The 19,525-nt window shown below is 40.6% G+C and overlaps 1 protein-coding gene across 2 annotated transcripts in view; it reads left to right on the top strand.

The window, feature by feature from the left end:
* Positions 1-14,653, top strand: part of LOC129706817 (dual specificity mitogen-activated protein kinase kinase 6-like) — an 87,825-nt gene extending 73,172 nt beyond the window's left edge. For both annotated transcript variants that reach the window (XM_055651332.1, XM_055651331.1), the window contains exons 8-12: positions 1,212-1,339; positions 4,086-4,163; positions 7,171-7,310; positions 8,481-8,526; positions 8,625-14,653. In XM_055651332.1, the coding sequence (XP_055507307.1) occupies positions 1,212-1,339; positions 4,086-4,163; positions 7,171-7,310; positions 8,481-8,526; positions 8,625-8,711 (479 nt within the window). In that variant the 3' untranslated portion in view covers positions 8,712-14,653. The remainder of the gene's footprint in view (positions 1-1,211; positions 1,340-4,085; positions 4,164-7,170; positions 7,311-8,480; positions 8,527-8,624) is intronic.
* Positions 14,654-19,525: the final 4,872 nt, after the last annotated feature.

Genomic DNA, 19,525 nt, shown 5'->3' with positions numbered 1-19,525 from the left:
GGGATGTGGGTGTTGCTGGCAAGTTGATCAATGCCTTGCCCGCCTGTTGTGAAGAGGGTGAGGTGCCTTCTTAAATCACTGCTGTGTTATGGTGGAAGTAATTCCAGAGGGCAGTGTGAGCAAAGTTCCGATATTTTGATCCATATGACGAAAACGTGCAGTATTTCCAAGTGGGTGGTTTGGCCAGGTACTTGCAGCCAATGGTCTTCCTTTGACCTGCAACCCTTCTACATGGTGAAAATTGGAAGCACTAACAATGGTTAATTGAAAGAGGAAAATATGCATTGCAGTAGATGGTTACTCAGAGCATTAGTAGCACCAATGAATTATTTTTAAAATATTTTTATGCAAGCATTTAAAAATATGACTACTTTGTTGTTTATTCTTTCTTTATTTCCTCTGGTGTTTTCCAACCTCAAACCATATCCTGCCCTCTTCGTGACGCCCTAGCTCTGGTAGCTGGAGTTATATTAAGATGCTCTGTGTGGTTGCATTCATTCATACCTGTGGGGAAAGTTCAACTGGTTTTGTATCTTCATAGCCGGAATTTAGCCACAACTGCCAGACTGCTATTTAAAATTAAATCTTTAATCGGCTTCCTAGCAATACAAATTTAGCGAATCAATTTCATCGTTAAACTCAGCAAAAGCTCTAATACTCTCACCCTTTCTTTAAATTCCAGAATGGAATGTGTATTTGGCCTCAAAACCAGTATTTGCCTATCTGAGCAAAAAAAGATTTTGAGATAACGATTTATTGCTGCTGTATGCACACTGCAGCAGTCATTGCTGCTTATATCCCCGATTCTGATTCTATCGAAGGTAGACTTAATATGAATGAGTGGTAATCGGAGTCTAGCTGATTGCCAAACTAAATGCAAAAAATGTGCATAATTCATGAAAGCGCCTGTAATATTTCTATCTAATTAAACAAATTCCTCCTGCAAAATGTATCTTGTTTTTTTTTTATATACAAATATTTTACTTTTATATAATATTACCAAGCATTTTGTTAATTGGCTCTCATGCCCTCTGTGGTTTGGAATGCACCTTTAACTGCCTGGTTTCTAGATAAATAACAATAGGATGCAGTGGTCACAAAATGTCAGTTTTAGATAGATCTGCAAGTGTTTTGCATTCATTGAGTTTTTAATCGCCTGTGTTGAAATATTCATCCATGTGAGCATATTTATCTCTTGTTGCCCTTTCCAGATGTAAAACCTTCAAATGTTCTCATCAATAAGGAAGGCCATGTGAAGATGTGTGACTTTGGCATTAGTGGGTATCTGGTGGACTCTGTGGCTAAAACGATGGACGCAGGCTGCAAACCGTACATGGCTGTGAGTAAGAATTATGCCTCTCTTGTCCTCCTGTATTTTGTGAGCAAAGTCACTGTGTTTCTCATACCGTGGCTTTATGGTAGGATCCTACTCTCAGGGGCTGTAGATTTTTGAGACAAATGAATAAATTTTGGCTGTTGGTCCAATGCAATATTGAAGGCCTGACCTATTTTGAAATGTTAAACCAAGGTCTAGTCTGCTTCTGAGATGGATCAATAAAGATGCAAAGAGTGTGCATTTGCCCTATCTATCTCTATCATTATCTTAAACACCTCTATAAGACCAGTTCTCATCTTCCTGCGTTCCAAGGAATAAAGTTCTAGCCTGCTCAACCTCTCCCTATAGCTCAAGCTCTGGAGTCCTGGTAACATCCTCACAAATCCTCCCTGCACACTTCCAGCTTAACAACATCTTTCCTGTGACAGGGTGACCAAAACTGAACACAATACTATAAATATGGCCTCACCGACATCAAGTACAATTGTTACATGACCTCCTAAGCTCTAGACTCATTGCTCTGATTGATGAAGGTCCATGTTCCGAAAAGCTTCTTGACCACCCTATCTACCTGTGACGCCACTTTCAAGGAACTGTGCACCAGCATTCCTAGATCCCTCTGCTCTACAACACTCCCCAGAGCCCTGCCATTCACTGTGTAGGTCCTGCCCTGGTTAGACTTTCCCAAATGCAACCCCAAACACTTCTTTGTATTAAACTCCATCAACCTTTCCTCAACCCACCTGCCCAGCTGATCAAGATCCTGCTGCAATTTTTAACAACCATCTTCACTGTCTCCAATATCACCCACTTTGGTGTCATCTGCAAACTTACGTTCTCATCCAAATTATTGATGTAGACAACAAACAGCAATGGGCCCAGCACCGAACCCCAAGGCACACCACTAGTCACAGGCCACCTGTGAAAAACAACCTTTCACCTTCTGCTTCATTCCATGAAGCATGTGCGGGAAACAGGACCCAGGGAAGTTTAAAGGAAGTGCAGTAAATGTCACTCAGTGAGACAGAGGCTGAATCATCATAGTTTTCAGATAATTCGATAGCAGATTATCAGAGTATTACTGTGTTACCCCATTGTGCTACTATCTGAGGTTTGCTGAAAAATGTCTTCAGTGTTTTTACAGCAATTGATTGACTAATGTGTCGGAAAAGGTTACTACTTTAGAGATCAATAACAGCTGGTTTGCTGCTGTGGAGCAGTTTAACCTCTGTCAGTGGGAAAGGTTAGAAGTTGTTATTACAGATATCATTGTAGGGCTCTTAGAAAATATCACGGTAGTCAGATAAAAGTCAATGTAGTTTTATGGAATCAGAATTATATTTGATCAGTTTACAGGAGTTCTTTAAAGAAGAAAAATGCATTTGGGCTAAAGGAGATTCAGTGGCTGTAAACATTTCCAGAGGCATAAGATAAGCTGTGTCAATGATAGCTGAAAATCAAAGCTCATGGTGAGGGAGGGAACCTTGGTGTGGACAGAAGATTGGCTGGCTAACAAGAAATAGGGAGACAGTATAAAATAACTTTTTTGACCGGTAAGATTTAACAAATATGGTCACATGGGGATTGGTGCTAGGACCTCAACTTTTTACAGCTTGTATAAATGACTAGGATGGAGACATTGGCCGTAAGATTGATAAATGTACGAAGGCTGCAATAATGAGTAGGAAAGTAAGTTGTGAAAAGGACATGACATTACAAAGGAATGAAAATAGGTTCAAGAGTATGAGAAGATCTGGCTTTTGTGAGGTAACATCTGGAATATTGGTCTCCATACTTAAGCAAGATCGTGGATGCACTGGAAACGGTTCTGATAGGCTGATACCTGGAATATGTGGGTTATCTTCTGAGGAAAGAACGGATTGGATAAGCTTGCATTTGCTGGAATTTGGGAGAGTGAGACAAAACGTAAATGAAATATTTCAGATTATGAGAAGTCTCAACAGAGTAATGTGGCGAGAATGCTTCCTCTTGCACGAAAATCTAGAATTTAGGATCATGGTTTAAAACTGAAGGGTCACCCATTTAAATGGATGTGACCATTTTTTTTTGCTCACAGAAGCTTGCTGCTCTCTTCCTAAAAGGACAGGTGAAGAGTCTGAATATTTTTGCAACCGAGATAGATATATTCTTGATAAGAAGGGGGTAGAAGATTACACTGGGTAGATGAGAATGCAGAGTTGAGAATAGCGATAGATCCTCCATGGATTTAAATAGTGGATCACACCTAATGCTGGGTGATCAACTCCTGCTTCTAATTCATATATTTGTTAATGTCCTGGATTTGCTACCACATAATTTCCGTGAATCATAGGTTCAAGATTCAAGATTTGATTGAACTACAGAATATTGTAGTTCAAATGTAAAACAAAATCTTAAAACCATCTGTGGTAATGAATGTAGTAGGCAGTGCATCCTCAATCTTCAATCAGAGCAAAGTCCTGGTTGTTTGGTAAACCCTGTTTGTGCTACTGTCTGAAAGGTGCATGTATTTGCTACGTATGTTCTTGGATGCTAATTTGGTTATTTGTTTAATTGAAATGGTCAGGAAGTGTCTGCAGAAAGAGAAGTAAAATTCCAAAGAACGGGATTGATCCTACAAAACTCTTCTACTGATATTGCCTAATCTGCTGGGGTTTTCCAGCACTTTCTGCTTAATTTTGATTTCCAGTATCTGGGTTTTTTTTACATTTTCATTCCGGGTCTGCGTGTGTTTATGTTTACTTCACAGCCTGAGAGAATTAATCCAGATCTGAATCAAAAAGGGTATAACGTGAAGTCTGATGTCTGGAGTTTAGGAATCACAATGGTAAGTAAAGAACTTATCTAATCTCTTACAGAGTCACAGAGTTGTACAGTGTGAAAACAGGCCCTTTGACACATTGTGCCCACGCCAACCAACATGCCCCAACTACACTAGTCCAACCTGCCTGCTTTTGGCCCATATCCCTGTAAACCTATGTCCCATGTACCTGTCTAAATGGTTCTTAAAAGTTGTGATAGTACCTGTTTCAACTAACTCCTTCAGTAACTCGTTCGATACACTTACCACCTTTTGTGTAAAAAATAAATTTGCCACTCGGGTTCCAGTCAAATCTTTCCCCCCTCACCTTAAACTATGCCCTCTGGTTCTCGATTCCCCTACTCTTTGTAAACGACTCTGTGCGTTTACTGTATAGAAACATAGAAACATGGAAAATAGGTGCAGGAGTAGGCCATTCGGCCCTTCGAGCCTGCACCGCCATTCAATATGATCATGGCTGATCATCCAACTCGGTATCCTGTACCTGCCTTCTCGCCATACCCCCTGATCCCTTTAGCCACAAGGGCCACATCTAACTCCCTCTTAAATATAGCCAATGAACTGGCCTCAACTACCTTCTGCGGGAGAGAATTCCAGAGATTCACCACTCTCTGTGTGAAAATAGTTTTCCTCCTCTCGGTCCTAAAAGATTTCCCCTTATCCTTAAACTGTGACCCCTTGTTCTGGACTTCCCCAACATCGGAAACAATCTTCCTGCATCTAGCCTGTCCAACCCCTTAAGAATTTTGTAAATTTCTATAAGATCCCCCCTCAATCTTCTAAATTCTAGCGAGTACAAACCGAGTCTATCCAGTCTTTCTTCATATGAAAGTCCTGACATCCCAGGAATCAGACTGGTGAACCTTCTCTGTACTCTGTACTGAATGTCTTTCCTCAGATTAGGAGACCAAAACTGTACGCAATACTCCAGGTGTGGTCTCACCAAGACCCTGTACAACTGCAGTAGAACCTCCCTGCTCCTATACTAAAATCCTTTTGCAATGAATGCTAACATGCCATTCGCCTTCTTCACTGCCTGCTGCACCTGCATGCCTACTTTTAATGACTGGTGTACCATGACACCCAGGTTCCGTTGCATCTCCCCCTTTCCTAATTGGCCACCATTCAGATAATAATCTACTTTCCTGTTTTTGCCACCAAAGTGGATAACCTCACATTTATCCACATTATACTGCATCTGCCATGCATTTGCCCACTCACCCAGCCTATCCAAGTCACCTTGCAGCCTCCTAGCATCCTCCCCACAGCTAACACTGCCCCCCAGCTTCGTGTCATCTGCAAACTTGGAGATGTTGCATTCAATTCCCTCGTCCAAATCATTAATATATATAGTAAATAGCTGGGGTCCCAGAACTGAGCCTTGCGGTACCCCACTAGTCACTGCCTGCCATTGTGAAAAGGACCCGTTCACTGCTACTCTTTGCTTCCTGTCTGCCAGCCAGTTCTCTATCCACATCAATACTGAACCCCCAATACCGTGTGCTTTAAGTTTGTATGCTAATACTATCTATTCCTCTCATGGCCTTGTTTACCTCTATAAGATCACCCCTCGTCCTCCTGCGCTCCAAGAAATACAGTCGTAGCCTGCTCAACCTCTCCCTATAGTTCAGGCACTCAAGTCTTGACAACATCCTCGTAAATCTTTTCTGCACACTTTCCAATTTAATAACAAGCTTCCTATAACAGGGTGACCAGAACTGAACACAAATACTCTAAATGTGGCCTCACTGATATATTGTCCAACTGTAACATTACCTACCATATATATTCAATACTCTGGCTGATGAAAGGCAATGTGCCAAAAGCCTTTTTTGACCACCCTATCTACCTGTGATGCCACTTTCAAGGAACTATGTAGTCGTATTCCTAGATCCCACTGCTCTACAACTCTCCCCAGAGTCCTACCATTCACTATGAAGGTTCTGCCCTAGTTTGATTTCCCAAAATGCAATATCTCGTATTTCTCTGTATTAAACTCCATTAATCATTCCTCAGTCCACCTACCCAACCGATCAAGATCCTGCTGAATTTTGTTACAACCATCTTAGCTTTCTACAATACCACTCACTTTTGTGTCACCTGCAAACTTACTAAACATGCCTTGTACGTTCTGATCCAAATCATTGATATAGATGACAAACAGCAATAGGCCCAGCACTGAACCCTGGGTCACACCAGTGGTCACAGGCATCCCGTTCGAAAAACCTTCCACCATATTCCTCTGCTTCCTTCCATTAAGCCAATTTTCTATTCAGTCAGCTAGCTCTCATTGGATCCCATAGGATCTAACCTTCCTGATCAGCCTACCATGCGGAACCTTGTCAAATGCCTTACTGAAATCTATATGTACAATGTTTACAGCTCTGCCCTTTTTGGTCACATCTCCCATATGCCTAATCAGTCCCTGTCCATCTAAATGCTTGTATATCTTATCCCTTAGAATACTCTTGTAATTTTCTGACCATAAGATGTTAGACTGGCTGGCCTATAGTTCCCAAGCTTTTCCCTGTGGTCCTTCATAAATAGAGGCACAACATTTACCATCCTTTAGTCTTCTGGCACCTCACCTGTATTTAGTGATTTCTCACAATTTCCACCATGGCACCTGCAATTTCCTCTCTAGCTTCCCACAGTAACCTCTCATATACCTAGTCAGGCCTGGGAGATTTGTCTATCTACAGACGCGTTTGGACCTTCACCTCCTCGTCCATAATCACTTCCATTGACTGCCTCAAGTTCCCCAGTCCTCATGTATTTCTCCATGGTAAAAACAGATATACTCATTAAGGACCATGCCCATCTAGTGTGGTTCCACATAGAGTTGACTGCTTTGATTCCTGAGGGGCCCCATTCGCTCTGGTTACCGTTTTTTCCTTATTACAAGTGAACATTTACTCAAATTGCTTTCTTCAGACTGCCTTCTCCTATAAAATCGTAAGACGTTACATTTTCACTGTAAAGACAAGAGTTTTAAAAATTTATATTGTTTCAGATTGAATTAGCAATCCTGCGGTTTCCCTACGAATCCTGGGGTACACCATTCCAGCAGCTGAAGCAGGTTGTGGAAGAGCCTTCTCCCCAGTTACCTCCTGAACACTTCTCAAAGGACTTTGTGGATTTTACGGTGCAGTGGTAAGCCTTTGAAGTGGTTTGCCTTTTAACCAAACAAAATTTATGTGCATGGAAATCCAATTCTATTTTTAAAGTAGGATAACCAAGCATATGTATTAAATCCGTATGATCCGTTATACTTCACAGTACTGACAGATTTGTTCAAGTAAACTGGCAAAATGCATCGCTTGATATAGAAATTAATTAATGAAATTTGGGGAGAAGAGGTAGATATACCTGGTCATTTTCTCCTCCTCCCTCTCCAATCGGGCAGAAGATAGAAAAACTTGAAAGTTTCCCACCAGAGTGAAGAACAGTTTATTCCTTGCTGTTATCGGACTACTAGAATGGAATTTCAATATGCTAAGGATGTATTTCTCATCTTGCATTCTACTCCATTGCAGCCCTTGTGCTTTTTGTGCTCCATTGCAGCCCTTGTGCTTTTTGGAATCTGGACTTTATTGATTTAACATTCTGTGTATTTTCTCTTTCTCGCTGCCTGTTCTACGCGTATATAGTATGATCTGCCTGGATACCATGTAAAATATAATCTTACTGTACATTTGTACATGTGACAATAATAAACCAATATCCGTACTAGTACCAAGCACATGTATGATAACAACAGGGAATTGGTTATTGATGTTATTACAATGTGCATGTAACCCAGCAGACTCCTAGCATCTGCATTTCACTTGAGCAAACTGCTGCTTGATCTGCACTTCAGTGTGTTAACCTTTACTCTAATATTTACGTATGTGCCGATATCACAGGCAAATTCATGTTGTTTTTATCACTACCACTCTTGTATCTAACGTTGCAACCAAGAGCAGCTCATCATGCTTTTGATAAATAGAATAACTGTACCAATTTATGATTGAACTAATTTACCATTCTAGAGTACATTTATTGTAGAAGAAAGTACCAAGTGACTTTGTAAAAGGATCAGATGAAACTTGTATTAGTTACTTTATGTTGGGCGTAGATAGATAGATAAGTTTAGTCTTAGTGCTTAAGATGGAGAATCCAGAGCTTAACGTCTTGGCAGATGAAGCCATGGGCATTAATGATATAGCGGTTATAAGTGGGAGTACTCGGGAGAATTGAAGGGACGCAGATATCATGAGATATCAGAGAATGCATGGACACGGGTGTTTCTTACAGTACTCTTTTCCTTGTTTTTATTTTCAGTTTAAAGAAGAACCCCAAAGATCGCATGAACTACATTGACCTTATGGTGAGAAACCCCCCATTTGCATTTAATTCTTTGGGTTGCTTTTGTCCAGTACACAGTTAATGTACCTTTTCTTTTGTTTCTTCCCTAACCCGCAACAGGAGCACCCATTCTTCAAAACTCATGACGCTAATGAAACAGATGTGGCCTCATTTGTAAAAGAAGTTTTAGGAGACGATCCTATCTGAAGCCCGAGTATAATAGATGCAATGTTCATTCCTTTTTTGTTCTTGCATCATCCAATGGGACTTCCATTTAAGAGTGAACTTAGTTACTTAAGAAGAGGCCGTTGAGTTTATGGCTGTTTGTGTAAGTTGTTGGATGCCAGATATCTCTCTGCTATATCTAACTGATTCTGAGAGGTTTTGCTTGCACCTCAATGATCATTATGAAAGCTGGTTTTAGCTGTGAGATCTGAAACCAGTGTGCAGTTTTAAAAGCAAATCTGAGCCCGGTCCTTCAGGTGTGGGGGAGGATGAACCCAGTGTAAACCTGATCACGAGAAGGCATGGTCTATTGCTCCTGTCCTAGCCTCTCTTCTTTGCTTCTTTCAATTCAATCCAATCCCAAGCAGCCATAAACTCTTGATCATTCTACTCCTGGCCAGATTAATGTTGGCTACTGTATACATTTAAGTGTGAGTCCTGATTGCAAAGAGCAGAAAAAGGAAAGCAGACTATTTCTGACAATCGTTCATTCACTCTCTTGATGGTATTTATATTTTTGTTTGTTGCATGGGTTTTCATTCTGTGTGTCACTGGGGTCTAAACATGTAGCACTTCAGAAACCAGCAAGGATCTCAAAGAAGACCAGATACTGTGAAAACTAGCAGAATTAAGGCAGCCATCTATGAAAGGATGCACAATTTAAAAGCAGTTCTAGCTGGTAGGTGAAGAAAGATCTTCCCAGACGTTTGTTGCATAGCAATCAGCCACGTGTCTCAAAACAAAAATGTCCTTAAATATTTGTATCCATGCTACAGAAATCAATTGGGATAGCAGTCGGAATATCTAAAAGCTATTTATTTCCAATATGTTAAAAATATTTCCACAAAATAATAAGGGGCAGCAAGCATTGTTGGACCACTAAATTGAATGGTGAGTGCTTGTTTGTGCTGCCTGATACAGGAGTTCACGCTTGTATTTATGACAATAGGGAAAGGGAAGTGCTGGGCAGTAGCTGAGTGTTACCTTGTCACAGGTAGCAGAAGGATGAAATTTGCCTTGTCTATTCCAACATAGTCTGTAGATCCCAATGTCACTCCAGACTCGGTATGCTGTTTGAGTGTTGGAGAGTGATGGGGTAATGCACCCTTAGGAGAGAGTGAGACAACAAATGGAAAGAGAAAACTAAATGAAGCTCAAATGATTTGCATAAATATAACTTAAAATACATCCTACACAAATGGGAATTGACTGGATCTTGTCCTCGTTGAGGGTTTAAATTTAATGATATCCCAATATCTTAAAGAACAGATCAGATTTGATTGGGATCAATCCCTTGCTACTCTGTCATTGCATCATTTGATTGTGCCAAACTGAATTGTCTGCTTGTGTCTTATAAGATTCAAATATTTGGTAGTGTACAAAGCCTACATGGTCCTTTGCTCTTGAAGACCGATGTTAAGAAGTTTCTAACTGGATTCATTCTGCAAAAGGCTGGGATTGCTGTGCTGTTTTTTGGGGGAAAAGTGTTAGCTTTACAGAAGCTACACATTGTTAACCTGAAAATGCATGCAGCACCTGTACAAAGTGCAGAAGAAAAATCCCATTTTTATATTTGTTTAGGGCTGCAAAGATATCCAAACAGTTCAAAATATAGGATTCTTTTTTCCAATGTCTAGCATACTTACAAAATCTACATTGGATTATCCCAGGCAATGTACAATAGTGAATGTATGGTTTAGTAATAAAGTATCGGCACTCTTGATTCCTCGATTATTAAGAGCTGAATTGGAGCAAGCAGTTTTGTTAAAGGATTCTCGGTTTACTGTCTAGAATGTGCAGTTAGCTAATCTTGGGCAACGATGGTAGATAGACTGCAGATGATTCCTTTTTAAGAAGCAAGTTCATATACACTTTATATAATCACTTATTGATATGTTGCAGGAATGGACTTTGAGGTAGCTCAGTGTGTTTAGCTGTTTGATAAATTAACCAGCAAGACTATGTCCAATAATCATTTACTGCTGAATAAACTGCAGAAGACTAATCTTCTGTGCATTTGGAGTCTGGACATCAGCCAGGGATTGATGGGTCATTCAACAACTATCCTGTGAAGATTGAATAGTTGCTGAATGACTACATTCAGGTAACCTATCAACAGTAGGATTTGCACAAGAACAGCAACTAATTGCACTAGCCATATCTCCAGCCTGTTGGGTCATGTATATCAATAAGAAATAGGAAGCAGTTTAGCAAATGGATTGAGCCCAAATTAGTGTGTGATCCTAAAGCAATGCACACACCCAATGAAGCAGGTGAAAAAAAATTGTCGGTGGACGTTTGATTTGCGGCAGCTGATTAGAACTCCTGGAGAACTGAGGTTGCTCTTAACACCTGGAGGACTGAGATCTGATAGGAAGGGGAAACTAGTTCTGATGTAATGTGCTTCAGAGGTTGTGGTGTGGTGAAATGCAGTTGGAGTAGGGGACCTGAGGAGCAGATTTATCTGGGAGGAGCTTAAATCTGGTTTGTCTGCTGAACAGCTGAGAAAAATAGACCACAGTACACAAGGCACATTCTGCAGTCATACACAACTATGTTCAGTAAAGGGCAGCTTGAAGCATCAATTGAGCCCATGATTTGCAAAAGCAAAGGAACAACCACTTCCTCCGGGCCTGCTCCCTGGACTGCGTTCAAGAATCAGAGCCAATATAGCAGCTGGCACAGAAAGTGTGTGCAAACATTGCCTGCTAATTTGAACCCATTTTACAAGTCTAAAATGCCCATAGCGCAATCTCATTTTTAGACAATTAGTTTTAGAATATTGCAATAATTGCTTTGATTTCCCAATCTCTTTAAATATTGCTTAATTCGCAGTGGTGTTTTTTACTCAAAATTTAGCCAAAGAAAAATATTTTTAAAATTCTGCATGGGTATGGAGTATACTTTTTTATGAATGGGTTTTATCCAGATTCGAATGTGAATGTTGCTCAGCTGTTTACTATCGGCTTGTGTCACACTGAAATGTACAGACTGGACAACCTGGTCATTGTAACTGTCGCCAGTTAACTTTGTCAAGCTTTTGTTTCCATTGGTTTTAAAGATAATCAATTCTGGGAATTGTGTGGAACATTAATATAGCTTTACATTTCAAAACATACTTGAAGCATCATCATTTATATTTTGTACACTATAAACTATAAAGGTATTTAACATGGCTATATTCAGCTGTATATAGTTTATAGGCACACAGAATTTACCTTTTATGAATTTGTAGAGGAATAATTTTAAATGATTTTTTTTTAACTCAAAAATTGAGTAAATGTACTTGCAAAAGGTCTTTGAGCATTTTTTAAAAAATAATTCTATATTTTTGAGTCCCTAAGCATAATACATAAAATACAATTTTCTAGATTTGCAACAGTTGTGCATTAATATAGTATTTCAGGAACCTGCCAACTTCAAATATTTTCTATTCTGTGAGCGTATTTATTCCTCTCCCTCTCAAGCTGGTCCATGAATTCAGATTTAAGATGCCTCATTTGAGGTGAAGGGGAACCTGAGATTTTTATCTGGAGGTCAAATTATCACCAAACCAAAAGATCTTGAAGCCAAGATCATATTTGAATGACCACTAATATCTGAGCTCACTTGATTTAAACAGACGTAAATGTGCTTTATGAATATAATAAAACACTATTTGCATGCAGCAATATGCAGAAATTTTTGAAGATGTTTTGGAAATTACAATCATGCATTTAGTAGGTTGAATATTGGTAGATATTCTTATGGCTAGTTGGTACTGAAACACCAATCTCTGCGCAATAAAGGATTCTGCTTTATCAGCGAATCTGAGTCGGGTCTTCCAACAGGAATAAAACCAATGGATAGGGGCAAAAATTTCTATTTTGAGGTTTTGAAATGAATTATCTCAGAAATGTCAATAGTTTTTTGGAGACCTGGTGTCTTCACATTTACGCTGTCTACATTGGATTTGGATTTTGAGTCTGTCGTACAGCATGGAACAGGCCCCTGTGGCCCAAATTGTCCATGCTGACCAAGATGCCCCATCTAAGATGGCCCATTTACTCATATCCCTCTAAACCTTTTCTATCAATGTCCATGTTTTAAGTTTTTTTATGAGCAACACTTTCTTAAACTTCCACTTGGGCTTCAGGAATATGGATGAGCTGCCAATTTATGTTTTCTGGTATGCAGCGTTGATTTCTTATCTGACTCGCAAGGAACTGCTTTAGTGAGATTTCTTCTCAATGGTAGCAGATCACCGGTGAAGTCCAATCTTCTACTCCCAATCCCAGAATGAAAGTGCGGAACCACATCTAGCCAAGTACTAATAAAATCCAACAACTGGGATGCATAAATTTTTATTCCATGGGTCTGAGCCAAAGATTTCAACTTTTTATTTTTGCAGTAGGTCTATTGACTGCATTGGTTTCCTAAAAGGATCTTCCCATCCCCTTTCCCAAATTTCATGTTCTCTCCACTACATCTAAGAATCCTTCACACGGTGTTTTTCTTTTCACTGAAAGTGAAGTATAAAATTACATGAAAAATAAAAAGTAAGAAATAATCAGCAACCCCCCCCCTTATCTACACCAATTCCATTTACCCACATTAGGGTTGTAGCCTTTGGCAATTGTAGTATTTGTCTAAAATCTTAAATATCATGACAGTATCTGCTTCCACCACCACCAGGCTGCACTGCAGGCTCCAGCTTGCCCCTGTGTGAACAATCCTGCCTCACATCTTATAACTATACCCTCTTGTCTCAGAAACTCCCACTGTTCTTGCACTGTCTCCGTTTTAAGCAATGGTCAACATTCGCACAGAGCGATGAAGGCGGTCTCCTTTTATTTGAGCAAATGATGGGTCATAATCTATAAAACCATGAATCAAAAGCTGGGGAAGTGGCAACAAAGTAGGTTATCTCTGGCCCACGTGCTGTAAATTTCTGATCTTAGCCTAAAGTAAAGGCAGCTTAATAGAAAGATATATTTTATTTGCGAGGAACAGTCAAGACAGAAATACTACTCTAAACCAGCCCCTGTTTGTCCACTAAATATACCCTCAAAGGGAAGGTAATCATTCTGTATCTCCCTGGGAAATTCTCTGTCTGGAGCTTGTGTAACACGCTCTGGAATGCAGTCAATATTAGCAGCCCATTTGGGATTGATAAATTGGTTGGCCTTTGCTCAGGTAATGCTGCTGTAAAATAGCTTTTGGCTCTGCATTGAAGTCTGATTCGAGTGCAGGAACACTTATTGTTTAAAGCAGATCATCCTTCATAGTCACTCGGTTTCAGCAGAGCACCCACTGTGTAAAGCCTTGGACACCCTATCTCCAGGGAAAGGTTTTGTTTTAGTTCATTAACCAAGAGCAACGCAGGAGTTGGAACCACAGATCAGATCTGCTGCAATGCATGTTTCCAACCAGGGACTGGTACATGCAACTGTTGCAAGATCCACAAAATGCTGGCTCAACTCTGCGCATTGTTGCAGCCACAATGTAACAGCAAATGTGTTCAGATTATCCCATCTAAGAAAACAGCCATAGGTTTATTTATATTCCTGTTTTATTTTTTCGACGTAGAGGTATTGCTGCAAAGCTATTGGTGCTGGGTCACGAACGCAGTTGGAAGCACACTGCTCCATCCATTCCATGGGGGTATAGAGCCACATGGGTTAAATGCTGAAAGAATGAGACCCACTAACCTGATTTTGGGATGGTGCCATTTGCCTTCATCTATATGTTTTCATTCAATATTGCATTGTTTTGACACTGTATATTTTATTGTATTTTGCTGATTAGCTGTCTTGCTAAATGTGTGTGATGCAAATGTGACTGGGGTGCATGTTCAAGGTTAAAAGCCAGTTCAGTGGCTTTTTATGAAAAATATGTTCCTTTGCTCCCACGCATGTATACAAAAATAAAAAAAGATTTTTTTAATATAGTGAGCAATGTTCTTTTTTTATTGTTTAGAGTTGTTACTCCTGCTTTTCAACCAACCTATGGTTATTGTACAAGTTTCACTGTCGTGTTGAATTTCACTGTCTGTATAACACATTACCACCTAGCCCACAGCCAACAATGGACCATTGTGGGCTCCAACTTTCGTTGGTCATCATTACTTTTTGGATATCTTTCATTCATTTGTTCTATATCTCTTGTTTTCAATTTCCTTGAAGGGTCTCAATCCAAAGCGTTGCCTATTCCGTTTCTCTAGTGATGCTGCCTTATCCGTTGAGTTACTGCAGCTTTTTGTGCCTATCTTAGGGTTGAGTAGGTTTACAGTACAGAACAAGCCCTTGTTCCACAGCCTCTATGCTGACCTTCAGGTCTGTTGTTACTCATCCCAGTTGCCTGCATTAATTCCATATTCCTTGCTGAGTCATTTACCTCTCCAGTCATGACTTCTATGACGTCATTACTGTTCCTGCCTCCTCCACCTTCTCTCACAGTTCATTCCAGATACTGTCTCCTCTTTCTGTGGAAAAAATTACCCTTGGGTTTCAGTCTATCCCATGACAGAAGGGGGAGGAGTTGTACAGTTTGGTAGACATGGGGGGGGGGGGGGGGGGGGGGGAAGGATTTCCTGTGGCGTTCTAAACTGAATGAAGATGAACATGCAGATATTGGAATAAGACATCTTGAGCTATGACATTCTACACCATTGTAGCAGATAAGCAGGTTCAATACATAATGGAGCCTGGTTAGAGACTAAGAAAGACACAGACTTGGTGGACTAATGGGTCTATTTCCCTGTTCAAGAAGGAACTGCAGATGCTGGAAAATCGAAGGTACACAAAAATGCTGGAGAAACTCAGCGGATGCAGCAGCATCTATGAAGCAAAGGAAATGGGTAACGTTTCGGACCGAAACCCTTCTTCAGACTGATTTCTTCAGACTCTATTTCCCTGTTGTGTGATCGCTGTTCTGTCTCTGTAGCTTAATTCAAATCTAATCATGATTATTGTGATCTTTTTTGACAAATGCCTCCCCTCTGTTTTGCTACCATTAGTTATCTCCCTGATCTGCTGCTGTCCTTTATTACCTTAAGTGGAATAATAGTCTCCATTTGTGACACACCTTGCAATTATTCCAGTCATTTTCAACCTCCAAGTTATTTAAATCTTTCAATTCCAGTGATTTTTTAATTAACTAAGGCTGGTGCTGAGGTCAAGCAGTCGGAATTGCAGCATTTCCAGACACTTCTACCACAGTAGAGTTATGCCATGGATGATGTAATGCTTTTCTGCTTGATCCAGTAACTTGACAAATCAGTCCATTCATTCCTTAATACAATATTGTAGGAGGACATTCAGTCCATTATATCTATGCCCACTTTCAGTAGATCAATCCCTTTCTCAAATATTTCCCTTTATCCTTCCAACTAATTCTCTCTTACATGACCAATAACTACCTGCTGACACTGTTCCTACCAACCTACACCAAGAGGTCATTTACAATAACCCACCAACACATCTTTGGGATGTGAGAAGAAATTGAAGTCACTCGGGGAAAACCTGTGCTATTGCGGAGAGAACGTGCAAACTCCACACAAACGTGATCTGAGGTCAGGATTGAACCTGTGCCTCTGGATCTGTGAGACAGCAGTTCTGTCACTGCATTGAATGCAAGGATGGCCGTGGTATTGGTTTATTATTGTCACGTATCTACAGTGATACACCTTGTTTTGCGGGCTATCAAGGCAAATCATGCCATACATGAGTACAAATGAGAAAAATAGAGTTCAGAATATAATGTTACAGATACAGAGAAAGTGAAGATTAAAAAAAAAAAGGGGGGCAAGGGCTGTAACAAGATAGATTGGAAGATGGGAATTCATCCAATCAATTCATGATTTGCAGCAAATTCTACAGTGAAGGTAAGGACCTTCATCACAGCACGTCCATAAGCAAGTGGATACATCAAAGGGCAATACAGACAACAGCCAGAGTGCAGCCGCTACAGGCAGAATGGAGTTCCCAATTGTTATGAGTGCAGGAGTTGCAGATTCCCAGTGTTCATTACAAAGACTGCAAGTGAGACGGGGTCATTGTAGGTGTAAATCAGGGCTCTCACTGTCATAGCAGGTTGAATGTAATACTGATGATGACGTTATTTTAAAATTGATGATTTGTTTTGTAAACTCACAAAGGCAGCTTTGATCGTATTTGTTTTCTGAATAATAGTATTTGTATTGAAAAAAACCTGAAAACTCTCATAGCAGCCAACCTTACTACAGGCAGTCCTATGAGCTGAGATAGGACTGCTGCAGGTGCAGAGAAGTGTTCCTGAGCAGAGCTGGGACCACCATGGACAGAGTGAAAATGTGCTCACAACCAAAGTAAGCAACTAGGGCACATTTGGTGGCCATTAGCCCCATCTAGCATTCCTATCAGTCCCATTTTGCTGCTCCATCCAGATGTGTGATTATGGAATCATTAATTGTCTCTGCTTGCACCACACTCAAAGCTGCAGGTTCTTGTTATTACCCTTTACATATGTCCCCCTCTTCCTCTTGTGGCCAAACCTTATATTGGTCTCTTTGTTTAATCCTTTTCAGACTTCGAACAGCTCCAGTATTTTCTTTTAAAATGCTATGCCAATTATCTATTTAATTTTTGTTTTCCTTTATCTGCCTACAAGCTTTTTTTTGTACAAACCAACACTCAGGTTAACAAAATTACCCCTTGGTGTAGGTTAATAGGAAAAAGGTACCAGGGGAATCGCTGGTCTTGTGAGATAGAGAATTAATTGATGGGTAGAAGGAAATAAAGAAAGGAGGTTGGGCAAACTTGGGCTGTTTTAGTTGGAGCTAAGGAGGCCTGATAAAAGTATGTAAAATGATGAGAGGCTTAGGTAAGGTTGATGGACAGTTTCATTCCCAGGGTGGAAATATCATATCGGGGGACATAGATCTAAGGTGAGCCAGGAAATGTTAAAGGAGATTTACGAGGCATTGTGTTGGTTGACTGGAACGTGCTGCCAGGAGATGTGGTGGAAGTAGATACAATACCAATGTTTAAGGAAACATTGAGATCCACCTATGAACGGGCAGGGACAAGAGGGGTATGGACCTGGTGTAGGCTGATGGGATTAGATTGGTGTCATGGTCAGCAGAGGAGCGGCATGGTGATGTAGTGGTAGAGTTGCCGCCTTACAGCGCTAGAGACCTGGGTTCGATCCTGACTATGGGTGCTGCCTGTACGGAGTTCGCACGTTCTCCCAACATTGCTTTTCTCCGAGATGTTCGGTTTCTTTCCACACTCCAAAGATGCACAAGTTTGTAGGTTAATTGGCTTGGTAGAAAATGTACAATTGTCCCCAGTGTGTGTAGAAGTGTTAGCGTGAGGGCCTGTCTCCACGGGGGTGTATCTCTCAACTAAACTGAGCACAGACATAGACATAGACACAAAAAGCTGGAGTAACTCAGCAGGACAGGCAGCACCTCTGGAGAGAAAGAATGGGTGACGTTTTGGGTCGAGACCCTTCTTCAGTCGCTGGAGACTATAAAACATTTTATAGTCTATAAAAGGGACTATAAAAAAACATTTTATTAAATGCAGGGATCAAAGACAACTGAGAAAAGTGAAAAAGATTCAGTGCTTTTGGCATGAAGTACAAACGTATTGGCAGCTTTGCCAAATACTCCAAAGTGAATATGGGCTGATTGTGGGAATGAACAATTTTCTGGGGCAGAGATTTTGATCTGAGTGGTTGAGATGCAATCCTCATTATTTGAAGCATTCCTCATTAATTATTAATGCTCCCACTGCAGCAGCAGCAGATTGATAACGGCTTCCTTGAGTAAATGGAGGATATCACGCCCAGCTCATGTACGTGTGTTTCATTTGGTGGAATCAACCTCCCTCTTCTACGTCTCTACAACTGAAGGCTGCCTAACCCCCGGTTTAGTATAGACCTCAAGGTTCCACAGGTTGGCCACTGAGCACAGAGGATTATTGGGACATAGCTACCAGCCTTGGAGGGCATCTACCACACACGGTGCCTCAGGAAGGCCGTCAACATCCATAAAGACTCCTCACACCCTTGCAATGGACTGTTTGAACTACTTCCCTCCGGCAGACGTTACAAGGCCTTCTACGCCCGAACCTCCAGACTCAGAAACAGCTTCATTCCCAGAGCTATAGCGGCTCTGAACCGGCCCTGCTGAGTGCTCCCATCCCTCCCCTGGACTGTCTCCCTCAGATGGTCACAGCGCACAGTTTATTTATTTATTTATTTACTGACATCGGTTAGAAGCTGCATACCAAATCTCAGTGCACTGATGTGCAATGACAATAAAATATATTATTATTATTATTGTTGGCAAAGTTTGACCTTTGTGACACTCAGCAGTCAGATGCTGGTGCAAAGTGGATTTTGTTCAGTAGAGCAAAGTAACCAAGAACTTTGAAAACTTAATTTTCAAAATTATTATTGGCCAGGTGACTTGTGTAGTAATTTGACCAAACAGAAGAATAAGCTTGCACAGTGTGAATGAGCTAGTCTAGGAAATTATCGGTTCCAACAGCACAGCAAAATGGTCTCAAGTTAGATTTGAACAACAGTGGACTGGTGTTAATCATTAAAGGAATGATGATCTTGCAGAAGGATAGAGCCGCACCGTTGTTCTGTTTGAGGCGAGAGGACACTCTGCACACTACGTGGCATCCCAAGGCACTTGATAGCTTTTCAAAAGAAGGAAGCAATCTGTGTAGGAAGAAATTGCAGATGCTGGTTTAAACTGAACATAGATACAAAATGCTGGCAAAGCAAGCAGTCTACATAGCATCTTGTAGGGCAGAGGGAGA

The sequence above is a fragment of the Leucoraja erinacea genome, chromosome 20 (genome assembly GCF_028641065.1).
Source record: "Leucoraja erinacea ecotype New England chromosome 20, Leri_hhj_1, whole genome shotgun sequence".
Classification (NCBI taxonomy): domain Eukaryota; kingdom Metazoa; phylum Chordata; class Chondrichthyes; order Rajiformes; family Rajidae; genus Leucoraja; species Leucoraja erinaceus.
This window is presented reverse-complemented; position numbering and strand designations above follow the sequence as displayed.